The sequence below is a fragment of the Camponotus vicinus genome, unplaced genomic scaffold (genome assembly GCF_025532165.1).
Source record: "Camponotus vicinus isolate PSW18456_S1 unplaced genomic scaffold, iyCamVici1.0 SCAF_12, whole genome shotgun sequence".
Taxonomy (NCBI): domain Eukaryota; kingdom Metazoa; phylum Arthropoda; class Insecta; order Hymenoptera; family Formicidae; genus Camponotus; species Camponotus vicinus.
Window position 1 is genome coordinate 15,921,496 of NW_028141948.1, and position 22,093 is coordinate 15,943,588.

Here is a 22,093-nt window from a genome sequence, read left to right on the forward strand (position 1 = left end):
CGAAACACGATCCTTCATTATTCCAAATAAAAATATCTTTGTTTTTTCTCTTTTTCTTCGGGCAAATCTAATATATAACCAATATGATTAATTAATTCTATCTTTATATATTTATTATTATGTGAGGTATATTAATTTATTATTATTTTATTATTATTACATATACATATTATACATATACATATTATTACATATACATATTATACATATTATTATTTATTATTTATTAAAGCTATTAATTTTAAAGCCGTAGACAATGTTCAGAAATCAAAGTTGCGCGAACGTTGAGCGCAGTAATGGCCATGCGCAGAAACGAATGCGCACCGGTTCAGCCGCCATATTAGTTCGAGTTTGCGCCATTGATACGCCATACGTGAATCGGAGTCATACGCAGTTACGCAGATCGTCGTACATCCGCATTTTTCGCGTCTTTTAACCGTAAATAAACGAATATCGCGAGTGAACGAGCGTTGAGAGTGTCCAAGGATGATCGCGCGACTTTCATAATATGTAGATGGAAGCGCGCGACAGCGGTTTTTGACAGTATTCAGTGATGGCGTCATCGCGAACGTGAAGCGAAGTCGCGTCGCGTTATTCGCGCCCTTGATGATGATTATCGGATGCGAGCGAGTATCGGGAGTGCCGAATAAAGTGTCGCGCGTTCGCGTTGATGATATCGTGTGAGTTTGTGTGCATCAAGATCGAAATGGGACATCCCGAGGCGAGCGAATGGAGCGACCTGTGGAGCAGCCGATGAACGGTGAGTTGATTTATATTTTATATTTGCGTAACAATTCGTGCTCATTCGACGCTTATACAGCATCGAGATGTCCTGAATTACGTTCGGGAAAATCGGCGTCGCATTATAACTCGATGCGATGCGATGCAATTCAAGTAAAGTCGATCGCTGAAGATGGTTAGGCTAGAGGCGATTTGAAGTTTATTTTGTATACACGCGCGCAGTGCTTGCGCAGCCTATCTTGGCTGCGTTCCAATATTCACTGTCAGTACTGAAAATCTATAGTTTACGTGACGTACACTATAGATTTTCAGTACTGGCAGTGAATATTGGAACACTGCCCTTGTAGGGATGCCAACTGTCAAACGATAATTTTTTCGATCTAACCTAACCTAACCTCTGAATGTCTTCCGACAAAGCAGGCCATGACAGATGACCAGATGACAGGTGATCTCATTCTTCTCTCTGTGTGTGTACGGAATACGTCAGATACCTTCGAGAGAAATCGTAATGCTCGTTTGAAGAATTTTATTAGTTTTCGACTATCCTTGTGCTGATGTGTGGACTCGTAAATGAAAAAATGAACGCACAAGAGGTAGTCGAGGAATTAACGCAAGTTTGCATTCAAATGCGCTCTCATCTGGATGACTTGACGGAACGAAAGGATAAGGAAACATTAATTCTAAAACATATAAAACGGTTCGAAAATACCGGAGTAGAAATTCAGGATTTTCCAAAAAGTAATTTGTTTTTTGTAACAAATAATTATTGCTAATGATAAACAGCAAAGGGAAATATAATAAAATTTCTATTTACATTTACTCTAGTATAATTTCATTATACATTTTCATATACGTATTTTTATACGTTACAGGTTTAGAATGGTTCAATGTGTCGGAAGGATTATCATTGGCACAGCATTTGAAGGGAAAAATCGTGCTTTTGGATTTTTTTACTTATTGTTGCATCAATTGTATGCATGTTTTAGCTGAATTAGAGGAGGTTGAAAAAAAAATCTCTATAGAAGATGGTCTTGTTGTGGTGAATATATTATTTTACACAGGAAAAATATTATGCAAATTCAATTATAATAGTTGCACAATAATTTTTCTGTTTTAGATTGGAATTCACAGTGCAAAGTTTACAAATGAACGTAGTTCAAAAAATGTCTTATCTGCTGTACAGAGATATAATATTACACATCCTGTGGTAAATGATGTGACATTAAGGATGTGGAATAATATGGGGATTACATGTTGGCCTAGTCTTGTCATGTTAGGTAACTTCATCTTTATCTTTTCGTATAAGATTTAAATGATTTATGCTATTTTTGTATAAAATTTGTATATATGTTATTGCTATACATAGTTATAAATCTATTTCAGGACCTAGCGGTCAGCCATTGGCTGTTTTTGTTGGCGAAGATCACAAAAATGAAATACTCTTATATGCAAGAGTAATGATAGCATATTTCAAATCCTTAAATCAAATATCAAACCATAGTCTTCCACTGAGGCCAGCGTATCATCTTTTATCATCTTTTAAAAATAGTTTATTATTTCCTGGCAAATTAGCTATTCTCTCGTCTGAGCATGGAACAAAACTCATCATATCAGATAGTGGAAATAATAGAATTGTTATCGCAACTGAACATGGAGAAGTGGAACACTTTATAGGTGGCTGCAATCAAGATTTTAAAGATGGTAATTTCAAAAATGCCAGATTTAATTCACCACAAGGAGTCTGCGTATTAAATAATACAATCTATGTTGCGGATAATAACAATCATGCCATTAGAAAAGTAAGGAGAAAAATTTTCCCATTCTTCATATCATATTTTAAAACATTGATTCACTACTTTTATTGTCATTTTTTAATCATTTTTTAGATAAATCTGATTGAAAAAAATGTATCTACCATAGCTGGCACTGGTTCACAAGGTTACGATCGTCAAGGTGGAAAACAGGGAACCAATCAAGTTTTATCATCTCCTTGGGATGTGGCAATATATCATCATGAATATAAAGGTAGCATTGTGCCAGTCTTATTAATCGCCATAGCGGGTACTCATCAAATCTGGGCATTGTTTTTGGAAGATACTATTTGGTGGAAAGAAAAGTAAGATATTTATATAAAATATAATAGTATTTTTGTATTTAGTTTCAATTTCTTTGATCTTTTTTATTATAAAATGTGTAAAATAAACGAATATTTTTTCTTTGTTTAAACAAATTTTCACTAAGAAAATATTTGACTGTTAAAGATTGTTTGAAAATATTATTTTGAAAATTATCGTTTTGAAAATATTGAATCATTTTGAAAATATTGATACTTAATATTTATTGATTTTCAATTTAATCTATTTTTAATCTATTAAAAAAATTTATTCTTTAATTTTTGTCATACATGATCAGTTTTTATAGATATCAAAGAACATATATAAATTTTTATAAATATTTGCAAGCACCTTGAGATAGTTAAAACTACAAGACATTTTAACCATATGAAATTAGGGACAGAGCAAAGAAAATATGTAACCTACACACACAAGGATTAATATTCTTAAAAATTTGCCATTTGTTTTAAGAAAATACACAGCAGGCACATGCGCTGCCATTGTCGGGAGTGGCCGGGAAGAGAACCGTAACAACAGTTATCCTCATACGGCTGGATTAGCACAACCTTCCGGTATCGCAGTCGCCCAAGAATATAAAATTGCATTTTTCGCAGACAGTGAAAGCAGTGCTATTAGACGAGTGCATTTAGACAATGGTCGAGTCTCTGCTGTTTGTGGAGGAGACAAAAATCCAGCGGTTCGTTCAATAATAAATATTTTTCATCTGTTTTGTTGTTTTATGTATATATAACTAATTTTGTATACATGAACGAAAAATACGTCATTTTTCATTAAAATGATAGCAATATATAAATCAAGGCCATGTAATATATATTAATTTATTTTATTTAATTTAAATAGAACTTACATGCTTTTGGAGATGTAGATGGAAAAGAATATTTGGCTAAACTTCAACATCCATTGGGGATAGCATGGGATCACTTGAATAAACGAATTTATATAGCTGATACCTATAATCACAAGATTAAAGCTGTAGATATCATAAATGGATATTGTAAGACTTTATTTGGTGCAGGAAAACCTGGTCGTACGTTTTCCGTAAGTCTCGTTCTTCGAAAAGATAATTTCAAAAGTTTCTTGTAAACATTTTAATACAATAATTTTGAAATAATCTGTTATCAGTTCAATGAACCAAGTGGCCTTGCTATCAGTCCAAATGATAATATTCTTTATGTGGCAGATACCAATAATCATACTCTTAAGGTTATTGATCTGAAAAACGAAAAAATTTCAACTGTAAGTGTAATTTAGCTTTCCTTCAAAATCCCCATACAAAAAATGTTTTATATATAATGATATATATCTTAACTTTTTTAATCTTATTTTTCAGATGGTTATATCTAAACATGATTCAAATGAAAATATTGATAAAGTATTTACTTTTGATACATCGATTAATACGCATGGTGGAGAATTAAATATTTTATTTAATATCGTATTTTCAAATAATTTGAAATTAAATGTAGATGCACCACAAAAATGGCATGTATTCGTACCTGTAAATACATGGACAGCAAACTCTTTAACAGGTGGACTTTCAACTCCTGTGTCGGTAAAGCTTCCCGCAGATGAAGCGGAAAATCAATTACGTATTACATTAAACATAATGGCTTGTACAGTTGACACGTGTATACCATTGAAACTGTCTGTATTGTTTAATGTGCATCGAAGGACAGATGCACCGATAATTGTGACTGAAGAAAAAGAACTCGTTGTTGATTAGTAAGTTAATTACAAATTTTATAATTTTAGCATATATATGAAAAATATGTATATATATGTATGTTATCACTTATATAAATTTTATACCTATAAAAATTTATACCTATAAAACATGTTATTTTTTTCATTTTATGATTAGTTTTTAATTCGAGTCTTAATATTGCTTCTTCCTCGTATTGTTTAACGATTTAGTTGACATTCTTCAACACAGTTATGTTTTTTCCACTTCATGTCTGTAGGCGCATGTCTGACAAATTTCGTCAGTCTTAAACGATATATGAAGTTAATAAAAGCAGGAATTGATTATGATTCCATCAAGTAGTTTTACAATTACATATATATAATTGTAGCTAAGATTACGTTATCGACCTTTGCCACCAATTTTCCGTTTCATCCTCCGATGAAATGTGCGGTAACGTTGCAAAATCTGCCGCTCCCGATTGCCAGTATTCACGTAACCATTCTCGATGACCGGTCGGTTCTGACCGACAATTTTTTCGACAATTTTGCTTTATCCAGTTACTTTCTACAGTCGTTGGAATCTTGAGTATCTTCATAATTTTTTAAAAATCTATTACTATTTATTTCGTGAGAATAGATATGAGTAGCGTTTCTGATTTTATTATTATTGAACAGTGTATTTTTACTTTTTTACAATTATGATATGACGTTATGCAATTCTTGTCTGGGTTGAATATTCCGAAACCGGTATCGTAGCAGAACGGAGGAATAATCTTAGTTGGTTGGTCATTAGTTTTCAATACTTTTCCAGCTGGTCTCAATCCGTTTACTATGCAATTGTAAAATCTAAAATATTTTTATAATACAAGAGAAAATAATATAGGCACATGAGACTTCTGTTTAAGTTTTATTCAAGAATTATGCTAACCGCCTATCGGGAAATTTACAATAATCCCATTCATCCTCTCGATATACTAAACCATCCGCGAACGTGTAACGTTTTTGTCGTTCCATTTTTCCACGATTCCAGGTGCTATCTATTACCTGCCCACGTGGCCAATACATACTTCCGCATCCATGAAGCATGCCATTCCGAAATTCTCCCTCTAGTACAACTTCTAAAAGATATATAATAAAATTTGCACTAATTAGTATTAATGCATTTTACAGTTTTACAATTATATTACAGGAAATAATCTTAGTTGATTAGCCATTAATTTTTAATTAATGATCATTAACTGATTATTAAATGATGAATATTAGTTTTCAACTAGTTCTTAATTTATTTTCCTAGCTGATCTCAATTCGTTTACTATGCAATTTAAAATAAAATATGAAACATTTTTATAATGCAAAAATAATTTAAAAAACAGAGTTAATCTTGAAATTAATTAAGATTAATTAACTGTAAGGTGTGACATATCTGCCGACGCCGGTCATGTCAATCGCATCCCACGACCCTTCGTAAGTGCTTCCATTGGCAAATCGAATTTCTCGTAACATTTTAATCTCATCTTCCTCTTTATTATCACTTTTCTTCATAATGTTTGATCACACATAAATCCTATATTAAAATAACAAATTGTAATTGTAAATATTTAAAAAATTTGTTCTTTCCCTTATCTCATTATCGCTATTTTATTTCTGCTTTAATATTATTAATTATCGCTATTTTATTTCTGCTTTAATATTATTAATTATGAATTTTTATACGAGTAGTCGACAAGCAAGCGCCGACTTCTTCCGGAATGATCAACCGGGACTGGGTTTATCCTTACAGGATGTCCCCGTTGCCTGGTATTCCTGGTATAATCTCGGTCGGTTCATAAGTCGTCTCGCACGAACGGCGTGCAAAACCAGGGAGACACGCGTCTCGAATTCGTAAACAAATGCAAATGGTAATATACCCGGTGGCATAGCTTTTTATATCCCGCACGCGTAACTAAATCAGATTTTTTGGACGCGCGTGATTCGGATACGCACGTGTTCGTAACACGATGGGACAACGGCGAGGGGACCGTTATGTCTCTTGTATTTCTATGAGAGAGAGAGACCCCGTCTACTCGTCTACTCGTCGTGTGCCGCATATACTACTGTTATGTGTCAGAAAGTGGTACATTCTCCAGTGTATATGTGTCGAGAAACATATTCCCCAAGTTTCGCGCGCTCTCATACTACCGGAGCTAACCGGTGCTCGGTTGAGGTATTCCGCTTTGAATAGCAAACGCGAATATTTATTGAAATATATCCGAGGGGTCGAATTTGTTTTTTAACGCGATTTATAAAGCGGACACCAATGATCAATGCGCCAATTATTGAAACGGTTTATAATCCATTGATTTTTTAGTTACAGGAATTTTTACAATTTAGTAACCCAAATGCTAGAAAATTGTTAGAAAAGCATAATTTAATTAAAAAATTGTATTTGCATATATATGCTTTGCAATCGATTTCCGGATACGAGTCAATTTCTTACTCTGCAACTAATTCATTGCAAAGCTTCCCTCTGTAAGAAGTGAGATGGGAAATGCAATATGATGTATAAAATATATGTATTAATAGCGAATGTTTCTGCGTTAAATTAAATATAACAGGTATGAACATAAAATTTACATGCACATCGTAAGTTATTAATTATTACTCCAATTATAACATTAGATTCGCTACGTTAGACTCGGAAAAGAGGGGGCGATTACGCCAGTCGTTTCCGGACGATGCTCCCTTCGGAGCAACGATTCCAGCTACGTAATCTGGAATGTCGTGTTAGCTCAGCCGAGCGTGACACCTCTCTGGAGAATCTCTCACGCACCTGAGAATTTCTCATAAGTAGGTACATACACCGGGGGCGAATTTGTATTTTTTTTCTCTCTTCCACCCGAGCGTTATCATACTCTCGTATCCATCGTGTCGAAGACAGAAATGATGTTTGAAATTATAGTCATAGATTTGGAGCAAATTATTGCTGCTTCAAAAAGATCGAATTAATCGAGGTTCGAGTAAAGGTCGAAACCGCTGCTAAGAGCGAATTCTGAAAATACCGCGAGAATACTTTTAATATTATATCGTGCATCAGTATCTCTAGTCTAAAGATCCTTTTATTTAAATTTTTTTTAAGAAAAAGAGTCGCACGCGATCCTTTCTCTATTTATTTCAAATTAATCGAATGTTTGTGGAAAAAAATAAAAAAATTCAAACTAAATCGCGGATATATCGAATCGATTGGTGAATTGAATCAGATGTGCGATGTGAAATCGGTGACGAGGAAAATAGGTCGGGGATTTACCAGTGCTTCAGTCTCGCGACCCCCTTTCCCATGCAACTCCTCCCAACCCCGACGTCGAATTTGTCGATAGGTAACCGTTGGATAAGCCTTAATCCGGCGCGGCGCGGCGCGGTACCGTTGTCTTGGTAAACACTGGGTTACGGATGGACAGTCGTGCAAGTGGGACGGCTGTTTATTAACCCGTGCATGTTCGACGTTCACAGAAAACTTAACCAGACGTAGTCGCGCGAGAAACGAGAAACGGGTTTTGCCAAGCGCGAGCTCGTTCATCTCCTCTCGCGTGATCAACTGTCAAACCTAAATCTATCATTTCGATTCGCCTCCTGCTCTCGTGCGGCTCGGGACTCGGCCTGATCGCCTAGTTCTGGCGAACGGAAGGTTTAGAAGGTCGAGAAAGGAATTGTTTCTCTTAAAAAAAGACCGATATCTTAGAGCATCTGCGTCGCGCCTCGAATGATCGATCTGTTTATGAATGAGTTGCGTAAAGTGCGATTGATGCGAGATGCATGGATGCTGGTCTCGACTCGTTGGGGGAGAAGAGGGAGATGAATTATTTAGCCCGATAAAATCTCTCTTAAAAGATTCCTCCCCTCCCGAAAGCCGCATTTTTGTGGTGTCCATTCACACGGCCCATTACTGGTTCTTTCACAATTTAGTACGTCATGTAAGCGACTCATTCGGTCGATGTACCGTTAATCGTCGCTGTGAATCGTTGGCTTGGCTTACGTTGCGTTTGTCGTTTCAAAAAAATATGGCTACCTCATTTCGCTATGTCTCTCCGGCGATCTGCGGGAGCACAATTCTTAGCGGCTCTATGATGTGCGTACGTCAAGTTGACCGGCGTCTCTAACGTTTGTCGCGCTCATCACTTAAAATTCTATTCTTTTTTTTTTTTCATTGAAGGAAGGTAAATCGTGCGATGCAGACGATTCGAATGTATATTAGCGAGACGATAAACTTGGGAAGATTATGACAATTTTCCCCGGTAGAGATTTCTCGAGCATTTTTGCATAATCTTTATGTAATTTTCGATCATATTCGAATCGAAGGCAATCTGTTAGAAAGAAAGCTCGCGTATGTACCACGCGCACGTACGCGCGGTCACCTGTTTCCGCGTAATCCACTCCATCCGACGACTATCGCGAGAGGCGAGAGAGGCGAGTCCTTTCTCTGTCTTACCCTTCAGAAGCGTCTCCCCTCCTTATTTCTTCTGCCTCTTGTTCCACTGCGCTCTTCCCAGCGAAGGATCCTACCTTGCAGTACGTGTTTATCCAGGGTATAAGACGGCAGAAGCGAACAAGTGGCATAGGAAGAGAATCGCGCCGGAGTGTCGAGCGAGCGCGAAGTATACGAGAGGGAGTGTATGAGAAAGGACCTGCAGACAGAAAGAAAAGGGAGGAGTTCATGATACACGCTTCGTAATCTCCGCCGAGGTCGCTACACCGGCGAGTCTGACCAACAAGGTCGACCGCAAAATAGTTTCAACTGCCAAACGTCCTTGATCCCTTAACGAAGAAGGGAAGAAGGAAAGTACAGAAGGAGAGAGAAAGAAAGAGGAACGAGCAGACGCGAAAGAAGAGAAAGCAAAAGGGATAGACTATCGCGTCTCGCGTTAAAGAATCGAAGGGTCAGTCAAACAGGGTCGTCGAAACTCGCCTAACATTTTCCTTTTGTTAATTATTACGAGTTGATTGTGTCACCTCGAACTGGTGTGTTCAGTGTCAAGTTTTCGAACGTTGTCGCGATTACCGAGTTATTGACACCGGGATTATTGATGGTAATTAGTTCTCGATAGGATTAAATGACATTTTCAAGGAGTCAATCTTCGTTTTCAAAGTGTGAGTCTACGAGAAGCTAAGTTTAAATTTTTAAGAGATAAAGCTTACTTTTTTTAGGGGGAGGCAAATAATCTATAATTATTAAATTTATAAAGGGAAAGGAAAGAGAAAATAAATATTTACAATTTTCTTACAGATATATGAAAAATATTAAAAGGCGAAACATACTAATTGCATGTAATAGTCATCAGATTTATATATAATGTAAAGTAAATAAAAGTAATTAAATCAAGAAAAATTAAGATCGATAATATATAACAATTAGCAAGGAATTAAAAATGTCAATGGCTTATTTCTCTTTCATTTTGCTTCTTTTTCTTCGCACATTATTATGTCATGATTTTTATCCGGTTAATTTGTCTATATGTACTCTGCATCATATAAATATTTATCTTTCGATTTATTTCTCTAAATATGTTGAAAATTATATTGTCTAATTATATTCTCTATTACATATTAAAATTTCTTTGATAAACTTTAATAAACATTTTGGTACGCATAAAACGTATCGTAAATAGAGAAAGAAAATTAATAACAGGAGTGATTTATGATGTAACAGTACGATTATCTTTATCTTCACAATCTCGAAATATCTTTTCATTTTCAGAAAATTAATTATCATGTTGCTGCAACGATTACGCTGGCTATTGCCGGCACTAATCGTATCTTTGATGAATCCGCAATTAAGTGCGCCTTTACCGGCTCATAATGAACGTTCGCACGTACCTGTGAATACATTTGATCCTAGGTCAGTATCATAAAAGAAATCTTCTTACGATTTTATATAAATTTTAAATTTCATTTATATACATATATTTAGAAATAAGTTTAGAGTGTTTTAATATAATATGTATATGTATGAAGTTAAAATTAAATTCTGAGTTCTTTTCTCGGAAAATTCATACGGACGAATGACATAAAGGCGACGTAAGATAATGCGAACAAGGAGTATATAGATAGCAATCGCACCTTGTGCATGGGAAAGACAGGATAGAGAATGCGGAAAAGGAAAAGCATGAAAAGCATGGTCGGTTCTTATTAAAGGCATCGCGACTTAGTTCCCGGGCTACCAGACAGTTTCAGTGCTCTTAATGAATAGATTAATTAAGGATAATTACATGCCCATTGAACTTTTTGTTCTTATCAATTCACAGAAGAATCCTTGCTATATCTACCATCACAAGACTTTATCAGTGTATATTTAAATTTTAAAACAAGCTCGTTGAAAAATGAACAATTTTTACATGAAAAATACACGATGTACATTAAACTTCGTACGTTTGTTATACACATTTCAAAATACGATTTTTCGCATATTCGAACTGAAAATCTCATATATTTTATTTATCATAAAATATACGAGACAAATAGAATTCTTATGTATATATATTTGAATAGCTGAATGTTGTAAAGCAAAAGCTAGGATAATATTCTGGATGGATTTTCGTGCCTTTACAGCGTAGCTACTTCAACAATGATTCGCCAGGACTACAACAAACGTGTGCATCCTCCGAATGGCAAAAACGATACGCAATCCAGCCACAAACTGGTCGCTTCCCCGGCTGGACTTTTGCGGCCTGACAAGTTTCAGTTTTATACTTACAACGACAATGGTGATATGATTACGCGGCAGATGACCGCTCAGGAAATTCAAGGTCTCATCGCTGCAGGTGGCGCGGATCACGTCGCGATGGACAGACAAGAACCTCAAAAAGCCGATGATGTTCTGACGGGCGGAAAAAAGGTCGATTCACAATCTCTTGTCTTTTGTTTCTCTTATCTTATAAATGAAAAATAGATAAAAATAATAGCACACACACACATATATTTTTCATTTTACTTAAAATAAAATATTTTAATTAAAAAATGTAAATTGATGAATTTTGATACGATAAAACATGTATTTAATAAAGTTAATTTCACTTAAATGCAATTAAATAAAAACTTACGTGCAAACTAGATATTCAATGAAAAAGTATGAATTAATTTTATAGCTAAAATTAGATATCATCTAAATATAAATAGGAAATAAACAAGAATGTATAACCAGCTAAGAGCTAACGGAGCTGTCATGTCTTCTTCATTTTTACGGATTTAACACATTTCATGTCGCGTTTTAGGTCATGGATGTAGTACAGAAGGTACAGAATGTATTGAAGAGCGCACTCGACAAACCACCGATCTTAACGGGTTCGATACCGAAGATTCCGGAACACGCAAACGTCGAATGGAGCAACATTCTCCCTTCCATTCTGTCCGGTGAGGCAGATGCGATTTCTCCAAACAGTGAATCTAATCAATTATTGCATAAGCTTACAACAGAAAAGATACAAATGTCGTCGACTGAAAGCGCGATGAATGTCGGAATTAGTCTGAAAGATCCAATGACAAAGAAGCCGGTGTCAGACGTTCAGACAAATGCATACGCTGGTTTTACGAATAACAAGCATCATAACGAGAAACTGCAGCTTAGCCATTATTCGCAGCAAACATCGGCGGCTGATGATACTACCACAGAGAAACCAATGATTCCAGTTCCAGTTATTACTTTAACGGAACAAAAATTATCTACGTTGCATTCTGCCATTACCGAAAGTCCGATCTTCCAAATGCTTAGTGTGATCCCAGTTGAAAGTACTCATAAGACGAGCCAGACCAATTTGTATACAGCTGACACCGATGCCGCAAGTTTTGCCCAACCGTCTACTCAGATCGAAGGATTTAATCAAACGGAACAGTTTGTCGAGATAACTCTATCGGAAGTACCTGAAGCTACAACATTTTCGCAACCGACGAGCTTAGATACGCATCCTGTAAATATTACAAAGCCGACGACAACGAATCCCGATAATCAAGCAAGTCAAGAAATAAAAGTTCCGGTGATCTATTCGACAACCATATCGAGTATATCGACGGATGCCCCTACCGTTACAAAGCAGGCTGTAACATATGAGTCTATTGAAGTGAAGAATGCTGACAAGGTATCTTCTTCTTCGAATGCGAGTTACGTTCTTATACAAGATAAAAACAATACGAAACAATCTGAGGATTTTTCATTTATACCCGAGATTACGAAAGAATCTCAAACGAACGTAACGTACAATGATGATAAAATATTTTCACAAGCTAATACTGTTACCTCGGAACCACTTTCTCACGCATCTGTGCCTGTAAGAGAAGAAACTGCGTCTAACAAAATCACGCATTCACCATCTACGTTCGCCACTGCTTCGACAATCGAGGTCTCGACTGTTCCAACTTTGCTGCATACGGATTATCATCGCGATGAAGGCTCCTCAATAGTTACGAAAGAATCCTCAAGCTCGATTACGTCAACGTACACGGAAAATTATCTTAATTCTCAATCTCCAACCGAGATCCAGTCTTTGGAACTGATGGAACCGCTACCTACACAATTGATAGATTCCTTTTCGAATGTAATGAATCAAGTTTCGGAAATAAGACCTGCCGTATTATCTTTATCGAACGAGGCGCCGCCGGAAATATCGATCATAAATATTAATTACGATCAGAGGCGAAACGTGTCTGATTCAGACAAACCCGCAGTTGCTAATGTAAATACATTTATGTCTCACGATACGAACGAGATGAATGTTGAACATGTTAGTACACAAACTTACACAGTTACTACAGAAATTCCGTCACAAGACGTTACTACTAAGCTTATTGATCACTCTATCGCTCAACAGCCTGTCAATACAATGAATAGAGAATCAATCACTGATGCTTCCGCGAACTCTCGAATTACGATGACAACATCGACAGCTTCGATTAAGACCGAAACGACGAATAACGAAATAACGGCCAATAATATTTTAGTCACGACGCCAGCTGGATCGAATGTTGAATTGATTAGCACAAAAATGGAATCAACAGCATCTTCGCCTGTACAGATTCAGCTCGAGAAGATTCACGAGGCTTCGCCGGGAAATCAGACCAAGACTCTCGCGACTCTCGAAACCACTACTGCTATTAACATATTGACTTTGCAGAAACAAGCCATCGATCAAACTACAGAATTGCCCGAAGAAATTTTACCTGTCACTTCGACATTTGATGTAGTAACTAAAACGCAATCGACAACTGCATCGAGTGAATCTTTGAATAAAATGACCAGCGAATATTTCGATAATGTTTTCGCAAATTTAAACTTGAGCAATCCGGTGTCCGCTATCGATCAAGTATTGAATATTGCGCCACAACCGCTCAGCACTCCAGAGATCGAGCCGATTGGTTTACCGAGTGACACGACGAATTTTGTAGCTAGTGATTTAGCGAGTAGCCTTATCGCCGGGTTTGCAACGAGCACATCGGAAAGATCATCTCTCGAAGAAATTAGTGAGAATCAAACGGTTCAAAATGCATCGAATAACGCGACAAAGTTTGCAGAATCCACTGAAAGTATCACTAAGATATACGAAGAAACTGTAAGATTTAATGTAAGTGAATACCAGGAAGATAAAAATATTTTGCAAACGTCAACGCAAAAGACACTAACGGAACCGGCTAGAAACAACACGAAAGAGTCAAACGATACATTAGAACCAGTTAAACTGTTAAATAGTAATGAGTCGAATATCGATGATTCTACGAAAGTATCTTTATCCACTTCGCTAAACAAATTCGCGAATGTTAGTGATGAATCAAAGGACAGCGTTGGACAGAGCACAATTACTGGGGAAGTTGTCACTGTAAATCCCGAGCAATCGTTAAATATTAATACAACTAATAATCAGAAAAAAACAGAAAACAAAGAAAAGGTGAAAACGACAGAAGCGCCCATTATAAAGATAGACGAAACTCCTGAATTACCTGGGAAAATTGAATTAATTGATTCGGCTAACGCGAATAATACAAGAAATTCAGTAAATGCTTCGGGAGCGGAGAATAGTTCAAAAATAGAAACATTGAGCGAAAAGAATGAATCTTTCGTGAACGCTTCGTCAACGACGAAGGAAGCTATTGCAGTTCAATCTGCTAATAATTCTAATTTCGAGTTCTATAGCTCACACAAGTATATTAATAATGTTACAGATACTATTGTTTCGAACGTTACATCTAATACTCCCGTCATGTCAAATGAAAATCCTGTCAATCTTACGCTTTTGCAAAATCGCGTTAGTAACACAACTGATTATAAAAATAAAAATAAAAATAATATAAACAATAATAATAATAATAATTCTTTGTCTTCTCTATCGATCCAAGAACATGTAAAAACCGATCGTCCTATTATCGAAATTGTGAAAAAATTACCGACAAATGCAAGCGAGATCAAGGAAGAACTTTCTCAACCAAGTCCGATTAATAGCACAAACAATTTGAATTCTACCAATAATGCATCAAATCAAAATAATAAAAATGTGACACAGATCATACCGGTAGTTAATAGTATCTCATCGATAAAGAATTCATCGACATTGCAGACTAATTCGAATAATACGGACAGTAAACCCGCGTCGTTGAAACACTCCGAGAATTTTTCGAAGCCGGAAGTAATACGGTTGCCGCTGTCGACACCGCCATCGATCCGACAGACATCGAAACCTACGGTTGGTCATAAACTGTCGGAGAAGTCTAACGCCTCGAAGACCGAAATGGACGCGGAGCATAAGTGGACACTTATATCGCAACAAACTTCGCCGGTTATGACGAAGCCGCCGAAGCCACTGAGGAAGCCGGTCAATCCCGTCCAGACTCAGTCGTCCAACTCGGTGAACGAGAGTGTCGAAATTCGTTCACCGGAAAACGAAACAGAGGCGGTTCATCAGTTCGATCAGCAGGATCAGCACACTTCGACGCAATCCGTGCTACCGCTCTGGGACGCATCGCAGAGCGCGAGCGGATTAGATGTCACTACAAAACACACAAGCGCCGATATCATCAATTTTGCCCGACTGTGCAACGAGCTGGCCTTCAATTTCTGGGTAGCCACTAATAAGGGTCTGAGCACTGCGAGATCACTGGCTTTATCGCCGTTCGGTATGACCAGTCTGTTGGCGATGATCTTCCTGGGTGCGCGTGGACCGACGTCTGATCAGATGAACGAGGTGCTCGGACTGGACGATGTAGCCACGTTCAATCCGCATTTGGTGTTCCAGAATATAACCGACACGGTGAGCTTGGCCCGTAGTCAAGGTATTGCAAACGCGGCCTTCGTTCGTGAGCTCTTCGCCGATAAGATGAAGGTCAGGAAGCTCATGCCCTTCTACAAGGAGCAAGCCCAACAATTTTACGAGGGCCTCGTGGCCGAGGTGAACTTTGCCACCATCAGCGATCTCGTTCGCAGAAGAACAAATCTATTAGTTAGAAAGCAGACGGGTGGCAGAATCAAGGATTTTGTCAAGACGAACACAGTCCCGCTCAGATCACCGCTGGCGGCGCTCTCCGCCAATGTATTTCAGACTGATTGCAATAGCACTCTGACCAGTTCCATCGGTAGGGACGGCGAATTGTATTTTGCGGTTTCGCCAGCTGTCAGGCAGAGGAAACTCGTGCCGGTCCCAGCTACCACTTGGCGATCAGGAGTCTTAGCCGGTTACGAGCCCAGTATTGACGCTACCGCCGTCGCCCTGGGTGGAAGCGACAAATTGGTTTCGACAATTTTTGTGTTGCCAGGTCAACAGGGTCATACCGCGCCTGGTGACACGCTGGATCGCCTCGAGCAGCGTCTCGTTAGAAGCGCTTTCCGTGATGGAGCCTGGAATAAGCTCCTCAAGACCCTAATACCGAGAAATGGCTTGGAGCTGCAAGTGCCTAAATTCAGTCATAGATCTGTCGTTAACGCGACCGCCGCCTTGAAGAGGATGGGTCTCGATGAACTCTTCTCGGGCAACGCTGATTTCAAGGGAATCAATGGCGTGGGTCACCGTCTCTATTTGGCCGATGTATTGCAGGCAAGTATATGTATATCTACTTGATATACGCATTTCTTATATTAACAATAATTATTTCTTATATAATTCTTGATATTTGATAAATTTTTTTTTATAGATGAATCTGTTCAGTACCTGTGGCGATGAGAATATTCTTAGCGGTCGGCATCACGTAGAAACGTATCCTGCGAGCCCATTAAGAAGAAGTATCAGACGACAAATGGAAGACACTGACAAGTTCGCCAACATCTCTGAGGAGGATGCGTCGAGATACGGAGGGATAACATCTTTGCAAGAGAATCACATGGATTCGTTCTATACGGACCAATCGCATATGGATCGATTCTACAGAGAGAAAAGACAGCCCTCTGGATTATCAGAGAGACCGAGATTAAAGCTCGATAGGCCTTTCTTATATTTTGTTCGACACAATCCTTCCGGTTTAATATTACACATGGGGCGTTTTAATCCCCGATTATTACCTTAGATAAAAGATCACATCGACAATGCCATTAATTCGATCCTGTTCCTTCTATTCGACGTCTTATCTCTGTGAACTCTTGTCGGGAAAACAGCTGATTCTCTCGATGTATTGCTCAAACGACTTTTTTTTCTTCTCTCTCTTTTTCTCTCTTTATTAATTCAGCACGTTGTAGCGGTCCAGGATGTATACTTGGCATGTTCTAGAAAATTTGTAAACAATTTCGTTTAGAACTTACTTAATAGCTTCTTCATTGTCCTCTCATCTAGAAGTAAGAGATTAGCACGATATCGTTTGTTCCATGCTAATATATGTAAAACAAACCGATGACAGAGATATGTGGGTCGTATTACTTTATGATACATTTAGGGAGTGGTTAAACGCATAAAAAATAATAGACTGAAAAAAAACGGAGAAAAAAAGACAATTTCGAAAAAAAAGATCTTAATCGCGGTCCAAATGGTCATTATATTTTATGTCTACGAGTAAATTACGATTATGATACGATCACCGGTGAATATTTAATAGCAACTCTTTCTATCGAACGTCGATAATCTATTTGGACCCTGATTGACATTACGCATCCTTTTTCATATAACTAACAATTGTGATATAACTGAGCGTTGAGAATTTTTTGTACATTTCGTAGAATTAATTTGTTATAGAATATACGCGTTCAATGCCACGTATATTGTATATGAAAAAAAAATCAAATGTTCTTTTTTAACACAGACAAGTGTCGAAAATCGATGATGCGTTGAATAAAAAGCACAACATTCTCGTTTATCCTCTCTTTTTAAACACATAACTCCAAGTTCGCTGTTTAGGCATTACATTGCATATATACATATATACAGATATGTATAAGAAAACTGTATTATATGCTAACATCACGCAACATACAATAACTATAGTTCTCAAGTTTGTTTTATAACTTTAAACAGGCATTGCATCAATATTGTATAGAATATATCGCGTATCACAATATGTAGAATATGAAATGAAAATTACACATTGCATCTTTAGCTATAAACGTTTAAATCGATACGACTATCTAACAAAATGTACGACTTAATTGTGATACATACATATGTTTCGTAGCACAATCAATTTAATGATTTACCGGGTAACAATCTTTTTTAATTTTAATAACTAGTTAAACATATCATCATCCTAACTAGTTAAATATATCATCATCCTATGTTAAAACGATGCGCAGATATATAGACAGCACAAAATATCTAACATAAATTTGCAAATAATTCTTGATAAGATATTTAATCGTTTTCAAATTAAGATTATGTAGATCTGTTCTGTCGCTTTCTTCCTTACATTAAAATGTACACTATGCGATGGTGATAAAGTTGATATGATAGCATTATCTAAATCATTTTTACCTAATCAGAATTCAATCAACTGATTACTATTCATTTAACGTTTGTACGTGAAATCGGCATTATAAAAGATGAAGAAGGTATACCTCGCCGCTATAGCAGGTACATACATGTTTCTTGGAATAATTAAACATAATTAGAAGTAAATAAATTTTTATATACAATACCGGCTTGACTCTTATTATTAATAAATAAATAAATAAATAAATATATATATATATATATATATATATCCTAACAACACACATGTCCAATAGACGTTCGTAGGGCATCTAGAGGATAGCCAAAGGATATTTTATGACCTATGATCCTCTCGATGACCTCTGGACATCTTTTGGACATGTATGCTATTAGGGTATGTATATATAATTAAATTTAAAGTAAATTAAAAATTATTTTATATATATATATAAACACGCAATGTTATTTAAATTATCTTCATATTTAATTTGCGATCAAATTAATTTTAAATGTAATGCATTTTTGGAAGTACGTATGAAAAAATATATACTGCAATATATTCTGCTTATATATTAAAACAATTGTTTATACATATTTTAAAATTTTAATTCTAATATAATATTAATAATTATATATTACAATATAAATACGGATATAAAGTGTATATATACACACATACATAAAACACTATAACATTATACCTATATCGATGTCAGTTCTGCATCAAATTTACTATTTTATCAAGAAATCTGGGCATGCTAACAGTCGGCCAATATACTGGTTGGGCATCACCATCTTTGCCTATACTGCTGCAAGGAAAAGATGAAACATATCCTGTGCGTTATCCCAAGCATCTTGGGTGGTATCTCTACTTATGTTAAGTGTAACAACGGGTTCTATTAGTTGTGCATTTATAGTGAATGTTATTGGCAGAAAAAACGCTATGTTATTTTCGACCGTGCCTTCAATTATTAGTTGGTTGATGATAGCCTTTGCAACGTCATCGTGGGTAATTATAATAATTATAATAACTTCTATATTTGTTAAATTTATTTGAGAACAAATTTATGATATAAATGATATATAAATGTTTTCCAAAGCACACATCTTGAATTTAAGAATTCAATTAACTCAGATATTCATTCCTTTTATATGTCATAAAATTCAGATTTTCTTAGAAATTTGACTATTGGCATGTTTCTATATTTTGCGTAATCTGTTTTTTTTAGACATTTTCTTTGAAAACGCACAATTAAAATATTATAATTTAAATATAAATATAAATTTTACCTTATTGTAATTGATAAACTTTTGTAATTTCAATAATTTTTAATATTTATAGAAAATTATTTCCTTCCCCCAGACAAAATTTTGCGAATTACTTTTAAAGACTACATAAAATACTCACATTGTCTAGAAATATTATTGTCTAAAATTATTATCTAATTGTTATCTAATAATTATCAGATAACTGTTAATAATATCCAAATATCTTGAATAATATCTTTTGATAAATATCTATATTTCAAATAGAGAGAGCTTCAATACTGTTTATAATTATAAGTATGAAATATATATACACTCATATAAACATGTATTTTAAGTATTTTAAGTATAATTTATTTTTCTTTAGATATTTTAAATTTTATGGACTTTAATTTATTATTATTATTTTCCATTATGCATATTGCATAATAATTGATTTCAAATAGACTACTTCAGACAGTTCAGTAAATGTCATTTTTCTTGATTTATACTGCTAATGTGCATATAAGAGTGATACATTATCTATGAAAATCTTTTTAAAAATTGTCGCTATACAATACATATTCTATTTTATAAAATTATCAACTTTATCTGTCATGAGCAATTGATGAAAAGTTATTACATATTGTAGTAATGACAGAAAGATAATTAATCTTAAACATTTTATCAAATATTATTTTACAATCAAAATGAAAGGAATAATATCTATAAAATTTTAAAAATTATTTATGTTAGGTTACAATAATAATAATAATAATGATCATAATAATGACAATCAAAAACTTTTTTTGTATCATTATAAAAAGATTCTTTATCTATCTCTCTCACTCTCTCTCTTTCCTGCTAAAATTTGTGATACTGCTAAAAAATTTTTTATAAAAAAATCACTGAAATCATATCATTTCAAAATATTTCAAATATAAATAATTATGTAAGCATTAAATATCATTAAAAATATATAATATTTCTGCATAATATTATATTTATCATTAAATATGAAGCTATTAAAATAAAAGTTTATAAATAAAAATTTTAGGCTAAACTTAATATGTATAAGGTTTCTTTAACTATATAAAAACTAATATGTCTATGAAATTATTAAAGTTATCATTATTTTCTTGAAAAACACTAAAACAAAAATGAATTTGATGTATTATATCTATTAATATTTCTATATTCTTTTGCCCAGGAGCTGTATATATCGAGATTTTTGGCCGGATTATCTACAGGCCTCACTTGTACGGCTACGCCAATGTATATTGGTGAAATTTCACCAGCAAACATTCGTGGTGTTTTCGGATCTATGATCACAGTCATTTCAAAAATTGGTACCACACTCGAATACGTGATAGGTTCATTCCTATCTGTAAAACATCTCGCCCTTGTGTCCTTGACAAGACCTTGCTTATTTTTTGTCATTTTCGTTTGGCTACCGGAATCCCCATATCATCTAATGCGCTGTAACGACAGGGAGAAGGCTATAAATTCACTTGTTCAATTGAGAGGCAAAGAAAATATTCACGAAGAAATCGACAACATTGAACAGTCCGTGAAAATTGATTTGGCCAATAAATCTAATTTGCTCTCTCTTATGAACTCTTATGTACCTGGAAATCGCAGGTAAGATGTCAAATTTTACTTTGTTACATCACATGAACGATATTCGCAAATCAATATATAATCTTGAGAAAAATAATTATTTTACTTTTCATCTATATATGAGTATCTCAAATCTATATTTTTATTTTAAAAAAATTTTTCTAATAAAAGTTTTATACAAATCTATTTCTTATAATGAAATAATTATAATGAAATAATATTGGATAACATTTTCTTATTTTATATATAATATTCTTAATTTCTTATTATATATGTATATAATATTGATTTTAATGAGTAAAATTAATATGAATAAAATTTATAGAAATATTGCAAAATTTATAAATGTGTGTATTCTATATTTAAATAAACAAAATATATTCTAATAAACATGAACGCAAACACAAACATCTGCAAATTAAATATTTATTGAGACTTTATTTTAGCTTTGAAAGATAGATAGTTGTAAATTTTGTGACATTCCTTTAAATAAATTAATAATTCATTGTATAAAGAATTATTAATTCATTTAAAGAATGAATAATTTATTCAAAACCGTTATAGCAACTTTTGATAACTTTGAAGCTATTATAGAAGCATTTGAAGAATAAATTTGATTTTACAGAGCCTTAATAACCGTGGTATCTCTAGGCGCTATTCACCAATTGAGCGGCGTTCAAGCTGTGGAGCAATACACTGAATTAATTTTTAATGAGATGCAAATAATTCTTGATAAGATATCTAATCAGTTTCAAATTAAAATTATGTACATCTGTTCTGTCATTCTCTTCATAACACTACGTTCACATTAAAATG

The 22,093-nt window shown here is 34.9% G+C and overlaps 3 protein-coding genes and 1 pseudogene across 14 annotated transcripts; 3 read left to right on the forward strand and 1 right to left on the reverse strand.

Moving 5' to 3' along the window:
• Positions 1-373: 373 nt before the first annotated feature.
• LOC145962486 (NHL repeat-containing protein 2) lies at positions 374-4,709 on the forward strand. The gene is made up of 10 exons (XM_083083550.1): positions 374-760; positions 1,162-1,479; positions 1,614-1,780; positions 1,859-2,018; positions 2,125-2,540; positions 2,628-2,857; positions 3,327-3,552; positions 3,717-3,914; positions 3,999-4,112; positions 4,207-4,709. Exons 2-10 carry the CDS (start codon positions 1,296-1,298, stop codon positions 4,597-4,599), a joined length of 2,088 nt encoding a protein of 695 aa, XP_082939676.1. The 5' UTR covers positions 374-760; positions 1,162-1,295; the 3' UTR covers positions 4,600-4,709.
• LOC145962489 (MORN repeat-containing protein 5) lies at positions 1,604-11,437 on the reverse strand. 10 transcript variants are annotated; one of them, XM_083083559.1, is made up of 12 exons: positions 11,284-11,437; positions 9,022-9,217; positions 5,966-6,123; positions 5,488-5,677; positions 5,246-5,405; positions 4,968-5,149; positions 4,686-4,863; positions 4,373-4,570; positions 3,908-4,088; positions 3,724-3,826; positions 3,282-3,579; positions 1,604-2,838 (listed from the first exon to the last, which is right to left on the reverse strand). In XM_083083559.1, exons 3-7 carry the CDS (start codon positions 6,099-6,101, stop codon positions 4,779-4,781), a joined length of 753 nt encoding a protein of 250 aa, XP_082939685.1. In that variant the 5' UTR covers positions 6,102-6,123; positions 9,022-9,217; positions 11,284-11,437; the 3' UTR covers positions 1,604-2,838; positions 3,282-3,579; positions 3,724-3,826; positions 3,908-4,088; positions 4,373-4,570; positions 4,686-4,778. The 10 variants fall into 10 exon arrangements, with proteins under 10 accessions (XP_082939685.1, XP_082939683.1, XP_082939682.1 ...); XM_083083557.1 differs by having other exon boundaries at positions 1,605-2,838; positions 3,314-3,579; positions 4,702-4,863; XM_083083556.1 differs by having other exon boundaries at positions 1,605-2,838; positions 3,286-3,579; positions 4,702-4,863.
• Positions 8,636-18,617, forward strand: LOC145962485 (uncharacterized). Of its 2 annotated transcripts, XM_083083548.1 has the most exons (5): positions 8,636-9,680; positions 10,288-10,428; positions 11,139-11,424; positions 11,801-16,597; positions 16,695-18,617. In XM_083083548.1, exons 2-5 carry the CDS (start codon positions 10,301-10,303, stop codon positions 17,061-17,063), a joined length of 5,580 nt encoding a protein of 1,859 aa, XP_082939674.1. In that variant the 5' UTR covers positions 8,636-9,680; positions 10,288-10,300; the 3' UTR covers positions 17,064-18,617. The 2 variants fall into 2 exon arrangements, with proteins under 2 accessions (XP_082939674.1, XP_082939675.1); XM_083083549.1 differs by lacking the exons at positions 8,636-9,680; positions 10,288-10,428; positions 11,139-11,424 and adding an exon at positions 11,495-11,655.
• LOC145962488 (facilitated trehalose transporter Tret1-like) lies at positions 18,518-22,091 on the forward strand (annotated as a pseudogene). Its single transcript, XR_014435862.1, has 4 exons — positions 18,518-18,563; positions 19,158-19,421; positions 20,868-21,298; positions 21,903-22,091. The product of XR_014435862.1 is annotated as a facilitated trehalose transporter Tret1-like (transcript).
• The last annotated feature ends 2 nt before the right edge of the window (positions 22,092-22,093 follow it).